At 39.9% G+C, this 21,551-nt stretch overlaps 1 protein-coding gene across 1 annotated transcript in view; it reads right to left on the bottom strand.

Annotated features, from left to right (window-relative positions):
• The window catches only part of Fgf14 (fibroblast growth factor 14), a 657,991-nt gene extending 637,016 nt beyond the window's left edge, over positions 1–20,975 (bottom strand). The window contains exon 1 of the mRNA XM_046454899.2: positions 19,903–20,975. Coding sequence (XP_046310855.1) covers positions 19,903–20,110 — 208 coding nt within the window. The 5' untranslated portion in view covers positions 20,111–20,975. The remainder of the gene's footprint in view (positions 1–19,902) is intronic.
• Positions 20,976–21,551: the final 576 nt, after the last annotated feature.

Here is a 21,551-nt window from a genome sequence, read left to right as displayed (position 1 = left end):
TGTAAGAAAAGCACACATACTAATATGCTAGTCCAGGTATTTGACAACGTTCTTTAGAAACTCAAGAGCAATATAATTAAAACTGCTTGCCATCTGTCCCACTCGACCAAGCAAAATTAAAAAAAAAAAAGAATGTTCTAAAAAAATGTTAGGTCCTAACATTGTTTAGCTTGTATGGAAGAAACTCAGGTGTTTGTTTCTCATTACTGAAATTACTAAAGTTAGGTCTTTGGTTTTTTCTTACCAAAGAAAAAACAGTGAGGCCTATATACGTACAAAATGAGGTTCAGGGAGAGAACAAGGCCTTTTCTGGGCCTCTAAATGTGTCTACCTGCAAGCTTTACTTGGACACTTCCTTTAAAAACACAAGGATTTTTAGGGCTATGAATGTTCTCTGTTGATATTTTCATAGTGCTGATATTACCATTGCACACTTGCACAGACCCATAGTACACACAGCACCAAGAATGAACCCCAGTTTAAATTATGGACTTTGGATGATAATGAAGTGTCAATGGAGGTTCTCCAGTTATGACAAATGGACCACTGTGCTGGAGTTATTGACAATGGGGGAGGCCATGCATGTGTTGGGGAACTCTCTTCACTGCCCTCTCAATTTTGCAGTGAACTTAAAACTGCTTTTTAAAACTAAATTCTTCAAAGATGAAAAATATATTTAGTAACCTTATAGCACTAGCTTCAGGTAAAAGCTTTAAAATATTATTTTAATGATAAAAACTGCAGATTTTAGCATGTGTCACTCACCAGAGAATATAGAGAAGAAACTAACATTGTTTCTGACAAGGAAATGGGATAGAAAGAACTAATTAATAAACATCTGCAAGCTAGGTATGACAGTAGGTGTGCTACCATATGTCATCTTCTTTAATACAAACATATCAAGAGGTATATCCTCTCTTGGCACCAAAAGCAAAACAAATGAAAACAACCTGGAGGTACAGACAAATTACAAATAGGATTTTAATCTTTAACTCTAAATTTCATACATAGACTGCTGTCTTTATTGGTTTAAAAAAAGCAATAAAAATTAATTTTAAAATATACAACTATCTAACAGTAAATACCAAAGGAATACAAAAAAGACAGAGGCATTTAGTGACCTTGAGGCAGGATTACTCAAGACTGGCCCATCTAGATCAACAAGAGTGGGGGCGTTTGGATCAGTTCAAGACAAAGGAAGATGCAAGCTTCTGGCTAGAAGTTAGACCCCAAAGACCCTCTGCAATATAGAGGAGGACATAAAATATTGAGATTTTTACTTATTCTTGAGGACATTTTCAGTGAAAGAGAAATATTTAGGCAAATTGAAACTCAGATTTTTAAATGTTATTTTTCAATATTATAATAATATCACCAAAACCCCTATCAAAATGGTGAGTTGTACTTAGAGCTCAACCCCTAAGTTTAGATTAGAGTCATTTGAATTAATAAAAATGTCATCATTATTTTCATAGAAATCAAACTAACATTCAACACAATCCTCTAGATGTGAAGAAGTATATCTGAACAAAGAAATAGTATAGAGATATTTCTGCTTGATTTACCTATATACCCACCTAATATGGACACACACACACACACACACACACACACCCCTGTATATACATACACACAGAATTACATGATCAAACATATAATTCTGTGTGTATGTATATACAGGTAGACGCTTCCGGATGCTGTGTGTATGTATATACAGTAGATGCTTCCGGATGCTGTGTGTATGTATATACAGTAGATGCTTCCGGATGCTGTGTGTATGTATATACAGGTAGATGCTTCCGGATGCTGTGTGTATGTATATACAGTAGATGCTTCCAGGTGTTAAATGTGTCTATGGATTAAGGCAACAAGAAAACCAACAGGCTAACATCACATGTTCACAATCTTATCCAGTTCTAAGGTTTGGAAGCCTTTGTCTAGAAGGAAATGAGCCAGAACAGCAAGACAAAAGCCATCTAGCATAATGATACTCAACTCTGGCAATTAATTGAAAAAACTTTGATGTCATAAAGGAAAAAATTCACCTCAAAGAGAAAAACCATTGTATTCCATCAGAAAATAAAACAAAGATCTTTCCAAGTTTTCTCTAGAAAGTCAGCTAAGCCTAGCCCAGCCTTTTTCACACCTGAGATTCATCCTCCCCTTTGGTACCTCACCAGTGATGGCTTCAGAAGGAGAACACTGGAACTGCTCTGAATTTAATACTCTGGCTCAAGCACAGATAAATGTCTCTTGTCTTAATTCCCCAGAGCACATCCAAGGCAAGGCCACAATATTTAAATAAAAGGTAATGAAATATTTGCATACAACACAAAGGAAATCAACATAGAATGTAATAAAACTGAATAATCTAGCATATAGTTTCTTTTCTTTCAATTTAAAGTTCAGTATATGGATACCTCCCCATTCAGCTCCCAACTTGTCTATAATGCCCAATTATATTTAGCAACTTAAATATCCAAACCCAAGGGAACTATCAGAGAGGTATGAGTTAACTCCTACTTTCAGGGGTCAAGTCCATGTCTGCATCATTCCTCAGATGATAAGCCCTAAGAATGTCCTCCTGCTTTAGGAAAGGTTCCACCTATTTTAAAAGACAGGGCTATAATTTCTTGGATAACAGAGTGGTTTTTCTTTTAACAAAACAGAGCAAACTGTAGCAGAAGTGCTTGTTTTACTAAAACTTCAGATGACATTCATATCAAGGAGTGTCTGAATTTTGCATGAGATGTTTAATAAGTGAATTAGAATAAATTTAAATAAAAGAAATATAATTTACACAATGAATCCTGACCTTCATCACATTACCTTTAAAACTAAGCAGACAAATTAAATGTAAATATAGTGTCACATTGTCATTATTCTAATGAAATGGCCATGTATTAAAAATAAACATAGAAGAGTCAGAATAATTTTGAACCAAAGCTATAGATATAAAAATTATTCATTCAAAGTTCACTATCTACAAATAGTTGAAATGTTCACTGGGTCTCAGGGTTTGTGTTCTCTCAAAAGTCATATGTTAAACCTAATGCCCACTGTAATGTACTAAGAGGTGGGACCTTTAGGAAATAATTAGGCCATAAGTACTCTGCCCCCAAGAATGGGATCAGTGCCCTCCTAAAGGAGGCTTGAAGGATTGTGTTCTTCCCTTCCACCATGTGAGATACAGCAAGAAGGCACCATCTCTCAGAGAACAAGCCTTCTCTAGACACTGAATCCTGGGGCATTTTGATCTTGGACTTTTCAGCCTCCAGAACTAAGAGAAATAAATTTCTATTGTTTATAAATACCTAGTCTAAGGTACTTTTTATAGTACCCTGAATGGACTTACACATGTTCTATCTTAATTTCTTGAAAGTTCTTATGCACTGCACAAGAATGTTAAATTTTAATATGCTCTTATATACTAAGCTACAGTAAAGAAAACATGCATTGCTACCAAAAATTTCACAGTATCCCTACTTAAGCTTCATGTAAGATAAACTAATTTATTTGTCTGAAATACCAAGACATTGTAAAATCATTGTTCCACAAAGCAAATTAAAATGGTAAAAAGGACTTTTGATTATATATTCATTCAGAAAGAGATGTGTATGTGTCATAAAATTTTATAATGTTCCTTGAAAGATTGTCCACATGCAAAAGATAAAGTTGGATCAATCCATGCCTCACACCATATGCAAAAATTAACTTACAATGGATCATAGACATAAGTGTAAGGGCCAAAACCCTCAGAAGAAAATTTAGTATGAAATATTTATGATCTTAAGAAACGGTTTCTTAGATATAATATTGAATACTTAAGTTAGGAAAAAACATAAATTGGACTTCAACAAATTTAAAACTTTGTGCTTTAAATAATACCACTAATAAAATGAAAATATAATAAACAGAATAGAAGCAAATACTTTAAAATCATAAATTTGATAAGAGACTTGTATACATAGTATATAAAGGACTCTTATAATTAAAAAATAAAGGGACAAACACCTCAATTAAAAATGGACAAAAAATTTGAATAGATATTTTTTCAAAGACACACAAATGGTCAATTCGAACTTGAAAAGGTACTCCATATCATTAGTCATCAGAGAAATGCAAATCAAAACCACAATGATACCATACTAGTTCATATCCACTACAGTGATTAGTCAAAAAGACAGGCAATAGCAAGTGTTGTGAAAGAATACGGAGAAATTAGAACCTTCCTGCATTGCTAGAGGAAATGTAATATGGTTCAACTCCTTTGGGAAACAGCTTGGTGATCCCTCCAATTGTCAAAAATAGAATTATAATCTGACCCAGCAATTCCACTGCCAGTTGTGTACCCAAAAGAACTGAAATACATATTCACATGCAAAAGTTTACACACAAATGTTCACAGTAGCATCATCTATAGTGGGAACTAATGGAAATAATCCAAGTGTCTATCAACTGAAAAATGGATAAATATAATGATATATCCACATAATGTAATACTGTCTCATAATAAAACAAAGTGAAGCATCAATCATACTTCAACATGCGTGAACCTTGAAAACATTATGTTAAGTAAAAGAACCCACATACTGTATGATTTAATTTATATGATGTATCCTGAAGAAGCAAATCTATATAGACAGAAAATACATTAGTGGTTGCCAGGGTATGGGGAAGGGGAAAATGAGAAGTGACTACTGATACGTGTGGGATTTCTTATTAAGTTAATATAAAAATGTTCTAAAATTAAATGGTGGTGATGGTTACACAACTATGGGCCCTTCAGCACCAGAGTAACAAAAATGAAAGATCACTCTATGATATCAGGGCACCCTACAATATTGACCAGAAAAAAATAGCTAAATGTTACTGTCACCGATACACATGATCCATTTTGTTTGTTTTATTAAAGCATCACTTCTAATCAAATTGGAGATCAGCCTCCAAAGTGACCACAAGGTGATGAATTTTAGGAGTGCCTTGGAATTGGGCCTGTTATCTTCTCCCTCCTGATCAAGTGAGGTGCCTAAAGAAAACTAAAAACAAATAAAATAAGCAAAAAACAATCATCACAGCATCAAAGCAGGGTTTTTCACCCTTTGTTCCATAAAAATTGTTAATAAAGAGATTTGAAATAGTCATAGCAGTCTTTAAGAGATAATAATGTAAAAGAAATAGCAACTATTGCCAAGACTGTCTACCACATTCAGTGAGAATCAATGACACAGGATATCTTAAAAGCCCCACAATGACTATCCAGAGAAAAGCCAATAGAAGTTGTTCAGAATGCTTTTCATTTCTTCCAGTAAGTTTTAAATAACTTTAAGCACTATTGGCTACATATTTTTATTTCATGTCTTATTTTCAGCTTTTCACCTAATACTACCTGTTGGTATGTAAGAGAAATCATAGTAACAGACAAAACTAAAACCTATAGTAGAAACTACAGTGTGATTTAAATATACCACATGCCTGGAGATTCCAACCCTTACTTCTGAGTTATTTATGTAGACCATTTATTTGTAAGGAGTTTAAAGTGCTGCTTTATGTTATATTAACATCTAAATACCAATAACCAAGACGCTGACTAGCGAACAATATAGGAATAGACATACTTAAAAGTGTCTTGCTCAGTTATTATATCCCATGCTGCAGATCTCTACTTCTAAATTTTAAATAATAATAATTTCAACAAAAGTTGCTTGAAAGCCAAGAAATTAACTGATATAAATATTAAATATTGTTTTTATTTCAAAATCATAAATTTAAAACACAAATTATTAATTATTTTTGTGCTAAACATACTTCTGAGCTTTTAGTTTCTCTTTTTAAATTATCAATATGAACCATTCCTCAATAACTCTCTTGGGTAAAAGATTCTTTCAGCTAATAGATGGGGTAAGAACACAAACGTCCAAGATTTAACCACGAGCTAAATGTCTAGCATATATCCACACCCATTAATTTAGCAACTTGCTGAGTGTTTGCCCTTAAGATTGGAAAAGCTCAAACCACATTTTAACCTGTGAGATACTCAAAATAGTATTTCACTATTTAGCAGCTCAAAATATGAACATTTTGCAACAATCAAGAAATAATTCCAATGTATATTACCTGAAATTCACTATCTTTCAATTTTTTGAAGTTCCCTGGGCCTGTACTGATGTATCTATCAGCACTACTCAAGTTTATTATTTTCCTTAATTTTCTTATAATTCTACAATGGAAAAGTTAAGATTAGCTCCCAACAAAATATTCAAAAGTATTTCTACAATTATAAATTTTAAAGAGTACAAGAAAGGAATAGTCAAAGATTTGTCTTACATTAAAACTGTAACAGAAATGAAAGAATTGTTAGGTAAAACCTGTTATTAAGGTGCACAGAGATAGACAATGTGTCCTTCTACTTTGAATAATAAAAATAAAAGAATAAGGTTGTAAGTCAGCTGGAGCTGAATGACCTTAACTTCCTTCCCTCAGACTCTCAGAAATCCAAGTTAATGAGCATCAGAGACAGTGAGAAAGTAGGTATATACCCAAATGACACAGAGTGGACCGGGAGTCCAGAGTGGAACCTTTCTGTGCAAAGGATAAACATTTCACTTTTTAATTCAAAGACATGCTAATGCACAACCTCAGACCCTTTAACACTACAGCATTCAGACTTTTGATACAGTGCAACTGTCTATTGCCTTTACCTTAAGTTGCAAAAAGTTTGACTAAGTCACCACTCATCCACTGAAATAACAGAATTCAGGTTTAAGCTGTCAATCTGCTCCTACCACAGTATATCCACGACTGGAATCACCGCCTACAATGAACCTCTTCCCCTTTTGTGGGAATTGTACTTGTGATCCTAAGAGTATTGGTTCTAGAAACTATAATCCCTAATAAGGATCCCAGTTCTAAATCAACGAAATGGAAACTAATGATTATAAGACATTACTAGTAACATTATTGAAAAGTTTGAATAGCCATTAATAATTTTTTAATGTTTTGGGTACTTTATGTTTACACAAAATAATGGGGTTCATTTTGACATATTCACAAATACACATAACATTTTTCTCCATTTCAATCACCAGTACTTCCTCCCCTCCTGCCCCCCACCCCGTTCCCTTCCTCTACTAGTCTTTAATAATCCAACTGATCTTGTTTTAATAAAAGACATCTTCCTTAAAATATTCTTTTATAAAATTTTATGACATTACAACATCCGGAGCACAGATACTGACCCCCCCCAAAAAAAAACACAAATCAAATTAGAAGATAGCAGAAAAAACAAAATTCATTTCCAAAAGTTGTGCTGTTAGCAAGCTGTTCTATAAGGCATGACTCCACTAAACAATGATCATCAAGGGCTGATAAAACATGTGACACTACTGGAGCCGGATCAGCACCTTAGAACTCCAACAGGAAAAAAAAATGTGAACAAAGTTGATGAAAAATCCCTTGTATTAATACAAGGAATAGGCTGTGACCCTTTTCCTTTCCCCATTGTGGCGTGACACTAGAAAACATCATGTTGCAAGGAAATAAATTGCTGCCTTTAAGTACTACACAGTGATTTAGTATTACACCTTGAAGAGAGTACCAAAACCCATTCTCCCCTTGTTTAGAAAGGCTCCAGAGCTAGAAAAGTGGCCTCAAATTATATAAGAGATTAGATAGCGTAAGTTCACCTACCTATCCACTGTACCTAACTATCAAGGACATAGACGTAACCACTCACTACATTTCCTGTTTCACATTCTCAATAAATCATCTCATGAGCCTCCACAAAGGTGACTCCAGTGTCCGTCACACACACTTTTTACTTCACCCATCTTTAAGTTCAGAGAAGCGTGGTTCTTTGTGCCCCCACAACTTCTTAGCGTGGGTCTTCAATTAATCCATTCCTGACTGGTGAGTGACTTTCCTTCTGCTCCTATTACACACCCAGAACCATCCTTTCATCAATCCCTGGTTCCCATCTTTAACTGACAGAACAACATTTTCTTTGATTGCTTTCTAATCACACAAATCACTCCTTCCTCCCAATACTCCCCCTCCCCATACTCAGTTGCATCCATCACACTTTCTACCCATAATCTTGCAATTCTCAATCATCTTACTCCCCTTTTCGGAAACATTCTCTAGTTCACTAATTTTAATAACTCCAGTCCAGCTTCTCCACCAGGCGTTCAGACTTCAAACTATAACTCCACTAATCCCAAAAACACCATTCCATTAACTTTCCCATGAATCCCCAATCCGTACCTCTCACTCTATCATAAATAAGTCTAGCCTTTGACTTTTACATAAATTACATCTTCCCATTGCCAAGAACATGCTTATCTCCCCTGCTAATTGAAACATGCCTTCAGGAGTCACATCAGGTCACGCTTCTATAAAAGATTTCCCTTCTTCCCCTTTCATCCTAAATGGGTCTTCTGTATGAACTCCATGAACTCCATCTCATACCTATTACTATCTGTACATTTAGCTGAAGAACTTATGAGTCAAGGACTAAGTACTCACATTTTAAATCTCTCTCAGTAACTAAATGTAAATTTGAATGGTTAGAGGTTCATCCTAGAGGATTACATATTTAGTCATTAAGTGCAGGTAGGTTTATCACATAAGACTTTTATATTGTCCATCTTCTCAAAACCTCATGATCATTTTTAAGTTAATTTCCACCTAAAGTATTTCTCTAGACAAAGAGCATTATTGTAACAATAGAAATAGCCTGGCACCACTGAGACACACTGAAAGGGAAGAAAGAGTTGTCTTGAAGAAGTAGATTTATATGACAACTTACCCATGACATTTCTACATGTCCTGTAACAGCTTTTGTACCAGACTATCTCCCCAAGGATATTTGCATAGCAAACAGCCTTGGAATCCAGGGATGGGGTCTCCCTCCAAATTAGAGGACACATTTGTTTCTTGACCAGGATAATAAACATACTGTCTCTCTGAAGGATAAAAAATAGGCAGCTTTGCTAGAAGCCTCTGAAGAGTAGGGATTTCCTAAACTCCAAGTTTCTCAGTTGTGACACAAATCCACTGTGTACAAACATCCACTGAGTCACTCAGCACTGCCCAAATCCTGGATCTGGTAACAAGGGGACTGATGACAACTTGAAGCTCATACTATCTGTTATACACTGAGTCCTAAGTACTTTTTCTCTGCTCCAGGAGTTTCCTGTCTTTCACCAGCATCTACATTAACTGTGGCAAGCTCTGTAAACTGTGACCCTTGATAGTTCCTGACGACTTCTAGATGTTAACTAAAAAGTTAGTCTTTTCAATTAGGAGATTCTAGTTTACAAAATAAAACAGAAGCCACCACATCAATTCTACACATCACACAATGACAAAAATAATAACTCAAAAGTTCAAGAAGTTCATGATCTAATGAAGCCAAGCCAAGCTAAAGCAAGAGAAATCAAAGCAGTGGTTGCCTTTCAGAGAGGATGTGGGTAAGACATGAATGGAAATGCAGAGTTTCCTGGGGTGTGGGAATGTTTTTTTATCTTCATTGGGGTCTTGGTTACAGTGATGCCCACAATTGTCAAAATAAATCAAGCTGTAAAGTTCATAACTATGTATTTCAATATATGTAAATCATATCTTCATAAGAAATAATTAAAATTCTAGACATCTAAACACTGAACATACTGCATCTCCTTTTAGTTTCAGATCAGAATGATTCACAGAAACAAATTATGGATCACTCTCACATAATGCTGTGGAATATGCTTTTTAGGGGGCAGCTGCAATATGAAGACTTAAGAGTATATATTCTGGAGTAAGATCCCTTGGATATATACCTAGATCCCTCAATTACTGGCTGGAGAGTCTCAGGAAACTTCCTTAACCTTTTCACATTTGGGCTTCATAAGTTTTAACAGAAATATAATAGAAATTCCTACCTATGGTTTTCAGGGCTAAATGGGGTAAGTAAGTGTGTGCCTAGCACACAGAAAATATTCTCTAAAAAAGTAATTATGATTATCACTTACTTAGAGCTTAGGTATAATTATATAGGGTTCAAAATAATTAGGACGCTTCTGTTAATGCTTATAAAAAATCTAGGAAGTTGAACATGCACTCATGGATTAATAAGTTATCTACTGGCACATGTACTCTGCCTCATCATATGATGCCCTCCACCATGTTCTGATGCAGCAAGAAGGCCTTCACCAGATGCCAAGCAGATGCCAGCACCATGTTCTTGGACTTACCAGCCTTCAGAACTAGGAGCTAAATCAACCTTTATTCATTATTAATTACCTGGTCTCAGGTATTGTTATAGCAACAGAAACCAGACTATGATACCCTACATAAAATCTGTTACTGCGTCTGTAAAATATTTGTCATATTTAATATCATTCCACTAAAAGTATTTCCTATATCATTAAACATGTATACATGTATAAAAGCTTCACATGGAACCTCATCAAATTGTACAATTTTTATGCTTTTATGTATCAGTTAATAAAGAAAAGTTTTAAAGTATTGCCTCTATTTCATATCCATTATTATATGTCTGAGGTATAAGAAAGTTTATTTCCTTAATAGCCATGAGTTGGATAATATTTTTAATGTAACAGAAAAAATAATTAAGTTAATAAAAAATATAAATTCCCAGAAAAAAAATCATTTAAGAGCATGGAGAATATTCAATCATACTGGGTTCCTGCTTTTAATATGCCCCAAATTAAAAAAAAAAAAAGTTGAAGCAGAATGATAGTGACTGAGGGTTTAATTTCTTTGCTTAACAATTACAACACCTGCTGCACAATAGTAATACAACTTTAGAAGATGAGTTGCAGATTTTAAGTGGCTGTTTCAAAAAAAAATCATAATTAAGGGATATTATTTTTTCTTTTCGTCTTTAAGCCTTCTTTTTTCATGTTTCTTATGTCTTAGAGTACAACAGTATACCATTTGCTGCACACAGGAAGTGGAAAGAATAGAGATAATAAGCCCTCCCAAGCTACGCTAAGAGAGTATTACCAAAAAGGTTACACATACTTCAGTGAGCCGCTGTAACTGTACAGAGAGATGTTACAGAGTGGGAAAAGGCATTTTAATTACAACTACATTCATTTCTATCTAAAAAGCAGGTGCATACACTTACATATGTAAATTCAACAAAGTTCACACTTCCTTCTCTTCTTGCCAGACCTGAATAGTTAATCTGAAAACTTAGCTTGTAATGCATGGCTTGACTTCTCAAACAGAACAAAGTATTCTGTACAAAAACACCTGCTATTGATAAAAGAATTGTTAAAAAAATCACTAAAAATCATTGTGAGTCATCTTTATTGTAAAGCATTTTTCCCATTCCTAAGAATTTTCAGATTTGAAGTCAAAACAAATGAATTCTTTATCCAGGGCAACTCTCCTAAAACTGACGGCTTGAATGTTAACCTAGAAATTTGTTGAAGTTTCTGACTTGCCATTAAGTTTCCTCAGCTCCGCAATATGAAGTCAGGAGAGGTTTTACTACATTTCAAGGACGGGGGATGCATTACTGACAAATGGCCAAAGGATTGTGGCATCAACACTGGTCCAATCAAAACCTGTAGGTAGAAATTCTAGAATCTTCTTTCATCCTACTTCCCAAATTTAAACCCGCCGCTTTGATGGACTCTACTTCCTTTCCTGCACTTTAGTTTGAACCACATCATGACTCACTACCTTAGTTGCTTCATCTATGGCCTCTCTACCTTCCATCTTGACTAACTCAAAGATACTTTTCCCCCAGTGGCCAGAACGGGTTTCTAAAGGGTAAATGTGATTGTGTCACACAGAATGCACAGTCTGTTCTTGAACTTTCTAATCCCACCACCTGCCAATTCCTACAAACATCCTCTGACTGCCCAGTGGTATTATAATTTCTGGCACACAGGTGCCTTTCCCAAGAGACTAACTCCCAGTGGTTCTTCCCAACTGAGTTGTATTCCCTCCAATAGGCCTTCCAGGACCTCTTCTTTGGCCTTAAAACTCCTTCATCTGCCTACAGCTCCCAGTATCTATCACACCATCAGAACTGATCCAGCTCTTCTTCTCTCCTGCAGATTCCTTGAGGGAAGAACTCTTTTCACCCCTTCACTTCCAGCATGAAGTTGGAACATAGTGACACTTTTTAAATGTTCATTAAGTTTTAAAGGGAGATTATAGTTATTACTCAGTAAAACACTTTATAAATTTCAGAGTTGGAATACACCCTGAAAATAATTTTCTCAACGTCTTCATTTACAAATGAGGTTTTAAAACACAGGTAACACTTAAGTGATTCTTTCCAACAACCCAAAGATGAAAGAAAGAAAAACAAGCCAGCGTCAATGGTCACCCCACTCCTCAAGAATGTTTAGAAGTCTCTAAGGAAAGGACATCAGGAGATACAATGGAAATGGTGGAATGCCATCTATTTTAGCACCAACCACAACACTCAATGACATGCAGGAGGCGCTTCCCAGAGTGTCCCCAGTAAAACAAGAGTCTCTTCATCCAAGGCTCAAAGTGGCTGCGCCTGCGCCTACAATTCCATAACTAGCTCCTGGAAGTCACTCCTTGCCCTGGCACAGTGGCCACCCTTGTAAGAGGCGCAGATTGTTCAGGATCCTAAAGGGGGCTGTGTCTGATACAGTCCGACTTTAGAATCCTACTTACACACACAGTCCAAGAGGGGTACCAGGAAAGGAGGGACATGAGACTGGGTGTAAAAACCTAAGTTTATTGAAGCCTAGAGCGTTGCAACAAGCTGGGGCTGGGCCAGCTTGGCCTCCTCAATGCCAATGTCCTTGCAGCAGAGGAGACAAGCCCCCAGAAGCCCAAGGCTGAGACCACCCAGCTCATCCCCTGCGGGCAAGGCCTTGGGCTCAAGCCCGAACGCTCCGCTCCGCTCCGTCCTTCTTTCCAATCGGTCCCGAGGCCTGAGCTGGCCCTGGGGAGCGGCCTGGGACAGCGGCCACCTGTGGGTGGGGACAGGACTTCCCTCCAGCGCTCAGGCCGCCAGGTGCACAGGGGCCGCGCCCGGCGCCAGCGAGGACCCGGAGCTCGGCCAGAGCGCAAAGTGGCTCCAGCGCCGCGGCTTCCGGCCGCCGCGGTTTCCGTAGCAACGGCTGCGCTGGCCATGGAAGACGCTCCCGGGGTCAGAGGTCATCTCCGTGGCAACGGAAACTTCCCGCGCTACGGCAGCTCCAACGGGCCGCTTCCGCCGCATTGCGTAGCGGAGCCCCCGGCGCTCGGTGGCAGGGGACGCGCTGCTGTGCCGTCCAGCGAGCGGAGGCGGTGGCGGGGCCTGGGTCGCTGGCCGTCCCGGCACGCCCGCCCTCCAGGGCTGCCTCGTCCACCTTGGAGGCCAGCTTACCTACCGAGGGGCACCTAGTGTGCAAACAGGACCGAGGAGGGCTGCGGCGCTGGCCGGCGCCAGGCTTTGCAGAACACAGATCGTGACACAGTTCTCTGCCCAAAGCCGTGGCTTCTGCCAAACTTTCCCGTCCCCGACACAAACTCCAGGCCTCTGAGCCGAGACCACAGCGGCCCAGCACCGCCACCTTCTAAAGTGGCTCCAAAAGGAGCAAGAGAAACACATGGTGCAGGGTTTGGAAGGACAAGGCGCTCTCAAGTTCGAAGATGAGTGCTTTTACAACTGCGAGAGAATGAAATGATAGGGGGCGACTGCTTTCAAGAGATGGAAATAGGTTCCTTAGCCACAAAGAGGATCCCAGTGACCGTCTTCAGAGGCAGGAGAGCAAAAGAGAAAAGAACAATGCATTCAACTTTTACAGGAAAGGAGGCGAAAATGAAAGATGGTGCACCCAATGGTGCACCAACCTTTTGAGATTTTAAGGCTGAGCATGCCTGAAGGCAAGAATGTGATTGGCTCTTTAGGTTGTATTTTTGAGAAAAGCTCAAGTGTGAGGAATAGATTGCAGGCCTCAAGTTTTGAGATTTAGAAGGAAGAGTATTATAAACTGTGGCCAGGGCATGTTTGCACACCATGTTTCAGGTGGCCTACCACAGCCGATGAAGAGCCTGATGTTAACACCAGTGACACCTTTCACCATTATTTTTTTGTTTCTTATCATTTAGAAGCCTCATTCTTGGGTAGCCCTATTAGAAAGAAGTAAGCATAAATACTATCAGGTATAGTCCCAGAGTTCACTTTTTTCAGAGACTCCTGTTTTGCCCTATTTATTTTACTGAAATATATTAAGAACCTGCCTCCTGTCATAAGCAGAGTTTTTGCCAGGAGATAAGGATAAAGACTGTAGTGCCCAACAGTTGTTGGGTAGATTTTCTTAGATGATTTTAGTTGAGCAAACAGTAGCTTCCATGTTCTTCATAAAACATGTGTTTGTTATTCCTCCTATTGTCCCCCAGGTTTAGAAAGCCCTAAGAATTCCTCCTTTTAACTTCTTTTCCCTTCATCATCCTACCTTTTACATTCTGACTTAAGTAAAGAAATTAGTTTGTGGCAACTAGAGAAATATTCAGGGAAAATATCAGGAAGTAGTTGGTCCCTCCAAAGCATAATAGCAAAAGTATGTTTGTATCTCTAGAGGTATACTAAGGAACTGAGAAGTCTCCCCCAGGAAATTCCCTGCCCTTCAGTGCCCAAGTTCAACTCATAACTAAATCTGGTGCATGGTATACAAACTAAAACCTCATGAAAACCACACAGATTACAACACTAGATAGGTAGATATGTAAGCAGATATATCCCTGACCCATAGTCCCCACTGAAAGGGAGTAAAACGTTCTTACCAGTTGGGATAAAAGTTTTTATTACAAATGTAAGCACATTGCAATGGTTTAAAACTTAATAAAGGAGATCCTACTATACTGCTTAAACCTCCCAACTGCTTCCTTTTAGAGCATAAGAAACTATTTTGATTAAATGCTTCCATTTTGAGACATCTACACAGTATTTATAGAAAACTCATGAGTCAATTTGAGTGAGGTATGATGCCAAAATGTGCAAAGGAGTGAAAACATTGGTTGTTGTCCTTGTTACCTTAATATAAGAACATTTCACAAAAGTCTCTAGTGCTTGTGTTACTAAAACGTGGAAGACTGGGTTCGAACATTTTTAAAAAGTGGTTCAGTGTGGGAAATGTGACGTATAGTATAGGATTAGCTTCAGCACCTTCTGAAAGTAATGCTTCATTTGAACGAATTTTCTCAGTCAAGGATGCTAAGAGAAGAACAGGCTGTATGTGGGTACAGCCAAAGTCATCTTTATTATTAAAACTAAGTTTAGATTATTAAGCATTGAATTTTATATTTGTTAACTTATATAGAAATTTCAAAAAAGAAAAATCCACTCTACCAATAAGTCAGTATTCAGAAACCTATCTGAATGCCATTTTTTGGGTTTCAAAGTGGCACAATTCTGCGCAACTCATTTTGCTCCCTCAGTAACTAAAGCTTCCTGGATGGAGTCTAAGGGACAACTCCTCGTACATGGAACCCCACTCCCAAAGCCAAACATGTTAGAAGAAGAACCTTCGACCTGTTTGGTCTTCTAGAATGCAGTCTGAATTTTACATCTTGGTTTGCCACATATTTAGTGTGTAGAAATTCAGAAGCTGTATCCCATTTGTGGTTCACCCTACTCTACAAAACCCAGAATGAGTCTGCAAGCTGAGTAAAAAGTGCTTACTCTTTTACTTCCCTCTCCCCATATTTTCTTACTTTAAAATTCCATGACAGCAATAGATGTAAAGCAAGTAGCTTTAAAAATACAGTGTATATCTAAGTGAATAATAGTGACCTACCAAGTGTCTTGGGTACCTTTGGTGCCTGAAACAGCTTAGTGAAAGACAAAAGCAGAGCTGAAAGCTAAAAACAACAGGAAATAGAAAGTGCTGATTGGTACTACCAAGTCCTGATGGTTCCATTGCAGTTACATGGCAGAGAAAGAGACTAAGCTCAGAAAAAGAAACACTCTGAGCCACGAGTTTGTGGGATGTTCTGAAGTACTTAGCAAAACTAGGTCTAGGACATCCTCTTCACGCCTATGCTCTTTGCCACTGACCCATGCCCAAAATCCTAGCAAGTAACAGGGGCTTGAGGATGTCCTGTGGTCGCTTACCAGATGTGTACATTTGAGAGGCCATTGCTTTCTTTGCTTTTTTTTTTTTTAACTATGTGTCTGAACAGATGGCAATGATATTACTTTACTATTTATCTTTATTGTGGACTTTATTCTTTTTTTAAGAGAATTTTAATATTTATTTTTTAGTTTCCGGCGGACACAACATCTTTGTTGGTATGTGGTGCTGAGGATCGAACCCGGGCCGCACGCATGCCAGGCGAGCGCACTACCGCTTGAGCCACATCCCCAGCCCTGGACTTTATTCTTTCAAGCACATTCTTCTCACGCTTTGCTTCAAGATTAGTGACCTAGATTATTTTCCAGACTGGCCTGTTATACACACTGGTCAGTACAAACTATCATACTGGTTCAAAGAAATATATCAAGTCTCCTCCAGGCAATATAAATGACTTAGACTTAGTATTTCCTGTCCAATGATTTGCCCAAAATACAGTCACCTTGCATGACTCATACAGTTAAAGTTGCAGCAGGTAACATTTATTCTAAATGCATGGCTATTGCTCTACTCAAAGTGGGGAAAAATAGGACATTTAAGTGTGTGTGTGTGGAGGGGTGTTCATTCTCTAATAATAGTTGAACTGTGCCATACTGGGTATTTTTAGGATGATAGCAAATTTATATCCAAGATTTTAAACTATTGCAATTTACATTAAGTATATGTAACACAAATACATTTTGCATGTTCTTTTCCAGTTAAATTTTACATAAAAACAACTATTAACAACTGTAAGCACTATGAAGCTAATAATAACTTTTGGGAAGGTGAATAACTTCATCCTTAAATTCACACCTTTATTATCTCCTTATTTTCACATCAACTTGATTATATAGCAGTGCTCTGAAATTCCTCCTAGGAATTTTTGACCAAACTACCCCACGCTGCATAATTTGCGGAGACTGGGAAGAAAAATTAATATTTATCTCTGAAATAAGAAGAGGTGATTTACACCAAATTTACTGGTACTTGCAGTACTCTGCCAAGCGTCTTAGTTTGAAACCAGTTAATTGTCCTCTTTTTAGATTTAAGATAACATAATAGGTAGTAGTCAATCTGTTCTTTTTGGTTTTAACAGTTAAAAGGATTTTAGTCTTTGTTTTATTCTAATTACCCAATTAACTTCTTAGTTGTACTGCTATCTTGGGATCAAAAACCTGCAAACGATTTTAGTCCTCATGTTAATAGCAGAAGGAGAATGGAACTTGCCAAGTGCAATACTAAAAGAGGATGGCTAGTCATGAGTTTGATTCAAGCTTAAAAGAAAAACTTTTAGAAGGTGAGATAGTGTGACATAATAATGTCCCAGTTTTAAAAAATCTACTAAATGCTGCAACCCCCCATGTCGGAACTCAAATCACTGGCAATCTAAGATTAAACTCCCTGATTGGTTGTGTTGTAAGGCACATCCTGAGTTAACCCGGCACTTCATACACAAGTACTTTAGTATTCATAAGCTGCCAATTAAATTGCTCTAAAAATAAACTGTCATTTGTTTAACACTTTCCAAAAAGCCTGAGAAAGGGGGTGGGGTTATTCCAGAGAGATGAAAGTGGGTGGGGTGAGGGGAGTGTAATAAAAATGTTTTGAATGGTGTTTAGGGGGAAATTAGTGTTTTCAGTAAAATCATGTATAAAAGAAACAGAAAGGCCTGCAAAGATACACTGCTCTTGGGGAATTATTTCCCACTCTCAGGTACTATGGAAGGACTAACTTCAAGGTCCCTAGACAAATGGCCAAATCTAAACAATAATGCTTTTACAAAAGTAGTCCTTTCTGGGAAGACAGCTAAATCTTTTCACAGGAGGACATGAGAGGGCTTCAGAAAACCAGGATCCTTAAGGTGTGAAGCGGGAGCCCCTCCCCTCCCAACTGCAGCCCTGGACCTGCCCCACTTTGGGAAGTCCTGTGAAATGGTGTTGCAGATGTGGGTTGGTTTTGCTGGAAGCAAGCCTCAGCAAGTGTCCCTGGGATGCTGGAGGTTGGGGGACACCTCCTAGCTGAAATAGCAATGCACATGGAAAGGTGAATACTGCTTTTCCCCTGGGCAATTCTCAGGGGGGCAATACTATTACAGGGCTGCTAAAGGCTGAGAAGTTAGGCCAAAGAAGGGTATAAGGGTGGGGGTGGGAGGATGGTTAGACCAGGGATAGAGCTGGAGCACAAGGACCAGGGTTCCAGGACAGAGATAGTCTGCTGCACCACGGAGCGCGCCTGGCAGGCAAAGGCAACTCTCAAAATCTCCACTGCCATCTCAGCACCCCAGCTGGGGGCAACCTCCTCCGCCTGAGTACTTGAGCATCAGTGAGCAGCGGCCCTCTAGGACAGACTAAAAATTCTGTTTCCCTCTTGCTGCATAAGTGGTGCTTAAAGGGTGCTCAGCCTCCACGCCCACTGCCTCCCTCCCCGCCCACCCACACCTTGTTCTCCTCCTCTGCTCCCTCTGCACCCTCAGGCGGCAGCCCCCTCAGAGCGCACCACCCCAACTAGCTGCGTTAGCAAAGTTCAGAGGCTGGGAGCGGGCAGCCACTTGCTGCCCAGCAGAGTGGGTTCCGGGTACCAACGCGGCCCCTGGCTGAGCTCGGGGTGTCAGGGTGGCCACAGAGATCCATGATCTACTGCACCGCAGTGCCAGCTTCCAGAGCATTGAGCGCCGGGCTGCCACTGCAGGACAGCCGGTCCCGCCCCCTCCTCCCCACACAGCTCCAGACACAAACACAGGGCCGGTCCCTCCCCATCCTAAACTCAGTCGGGGGACTCCCCTAGCCCCTGGCTGCAAGCAGGCGCTGTTCCGGGAAAGGCGCACGCAGCCTCCTCGCCCGTGGTGGCCGCCACCATGCAGCCCGCCGGCCTGGCCACCCCCGAGTTGCTCGCCCACAACTCGGCCGCCCCCAAACGCTTCAGACAGAGAGGAGGGGAAGTGAACCCCTCGCCGGCTCCCCAAATCACCTGCATTTGCATTTCTTATGTAATGTACTGCAAGTTTCCTTGTTGGAGCCCTTTAGAATCCCAGCGCATGATCACCAGGAGACTTAAAGCAGGGACTCTCTGCCCCACTCATCCCCCGGTGGGACTCAGACGCAGGGTTTGACAGTGCTTTCTGAAGAGGGGATTTAAATGACATATACGAGAGGGGCTGGGTTTGTCTTCTCTGCCCGGGGTTCCCTTCAGGCATAAACCCTGCTCAAGTATTCCCAGTGGCAGGATGTGTCAGAGGCAGACAGAGGGAATGAGTTAATACTCGGGCACCGAGAGCTAGACGGGGGAGGGAGGCGGGGGCTGACGGAGGAGCGGGGCCGCGAGGGAGGGGGCCTCTCTTACTTTGGTAAAGGTGATCGAGGTGGCGAATATTGTGCAAGCTAATCAGAAAGTCTAGTGCTACGTCCCCGAACCTGCAGCAGAAGTACGGGAGAGCTCGTCGCTTTAGCTCCTGCCAACTACCGAAGCTTCGGCTGCCTTGGGCACAACCTTAAACCGTAGCACCCTTCAATATTCCACCAAGCATAGGCAACCAAATACATTTAGGAAAAAAAAGAAGTTTCCTCCGCCCTCCTAGTGATGGATCGTGTCACAGCCAAGAGATGCTGATAATGGTTTTCGGGTTCGCAGACGCGGATCCAGCTGCTACTTGTTTATTCATGCAGCACCTCTATATGCAACACTGTCCTGGTTCCTTGTATGTTTCCCTGCCTTCCTGCATAGCAGAACTGCAGATCTAGCTCGATGAGCAACAGACAGGTTATTATGAGGAAAAACATAACATGATGCATGTTTTGCTTACCAGTTGGGTTCTTGTTTTTCTTAAGACTCTTGCCACAAAGACACTGCAGCATATGCGTTCCTTTGCTGAAAATGTTCCAAAGAAACCACATTGATTTGGGCGAAAAGCAATCCAGCAGCTTAGACACCCTGAGAAACAAGAGATCCTTGTGGTTGCATAATAATAATTTGAAATCAGTTCTCCTGAAGAGGGGCACCGGTTTTACCATAGGAAAAACGATAATATTCCGGATCTTCTCCCAGTTTTTTCCCCTCACGTGGTATATTTCTTTGAGACTTCTCAGTGATTGTTTTTTCTCGGCCAGGGTGAATGATTTATCCCCCCTCGATCACCACTGGATTATTACCAAAAGGTTGGGAAAAAAATCCTTTTTCAGCATGAAGTCAAACAAAAAGGCAAAGAAATCCCAACTGAGACCAAAACTAATCAGGGAGAGCAGTAATGCACAAAAGATCCCCGAAGAGAAAACCATAGCCTTTTACTTGATCGTTATGAGGATGGGTGGATCTGCAGAAGGCAAAGCAGGATTCATCTTACTGAGAGAAGACTGCCATTGTGTAGCCCCTAGGAGAGAAGGGAAAAAAAGGAAAGAAAGGAAGGAAGGAAGGAAAAGGAAAAAGAAAAAAAAAAGGAAAGAAGAGAAAAAAAAAAAAAAAAAAACCACCACCACACACACTCACACACCAATACCACCTCCGGGACTGAGTCTGGCAGCCGAAGACAGAGCTTCCCTTCTCCCAGTGTCGATTTTTTTTTCTTTTTCTTTCTTTCTTTCTTTTTCTTTTTAATAATCAATCGCCAGTGCTCAGTGGGATCGGGTTGAACCTGCAGTTCTCAATCACCAGGAAGAAAAGATGCAAATCTAGGTGCCCCCTCCCCTGGTCAGTCTCGTAGTAGGTAGAGAGCTCCACAAATCCCCTTCCTCCTTCCTCTCACTCTTCCAGTTTCCAACCACCGTGAGCATGAGGAAAATCTCCCCTCCGGATTCCTCGCCCAGCCTCGGATGTGAGTTACAGGCATTAGAGGGAGGAGGAGGAGTTGAAGTTTGCATTGAAAAGACTGGCTTTCCATGACGTAGCCACGTGCTCTCAGACCCGTCACCAGTGAGGTGCTTCAACCAGCCCGGGGAGGGCACTGTCACTGCAGTCTCTGCCTGGGCCCCTCCTGAAGGCTTCCCACCCGCCCGCCCAGGTCCCAGCCCCGGCCCCAGCCCCTACACGACCCTCTCCCTCCCCCGCTAGGCTCCAGCCGGCCTGCTGCTGGCTCCTGAAGCCAGTCTAACAGCTTTCTGTTAAAAGCGGATTTGGAAAAAGAAAATTAACAATTATAATGAGTAAACCTTAGAAAATGCATGGGGGGTGGGGGGGTGCAGACAGTTTAATAACATTCCACACAGCCAAAAATCATTACTTCCACTTTTCCGTTTTCAAAAGGAGCTTGTAAAGCAACTCAAACGTTAAGGAAAACCCAAGTTCCTTGAACTCTTATTATGTGAATCCTACCTAAGGTGCTGTTTGAAAAATGTAAACTAGTTATAGGACAAATATGTATTTCTAGAAAGAGCCTGTCAAAAGTACAGCCACTGAAATCTAGAAACAAACTACTTTTTTGTAGAGAGGGTCATGTATATGCACATGAGAAAGTTCATG

This window comes from Marmota monax, unplaced genomic scaffold (assembly GCF_021218885.2).
Source record: "Marmota monax isolate L192 unplaced genomic scaffold, Marmota_monax_Labrador192_F-V1.1 WCK01_AAM20220418_F8-fsc00026, whole genome shotgun sequence".
Classification (NCBI taxonomy): domain Eukaryota; kingdom Metazoa; phylum Chordata; class Mammalia; order Rodentia; family Sciuridae; genus Marmota; species Marmota monax.
This window is presented reverse-complemented; position numbering and strand designations above follow the sequence as displayed.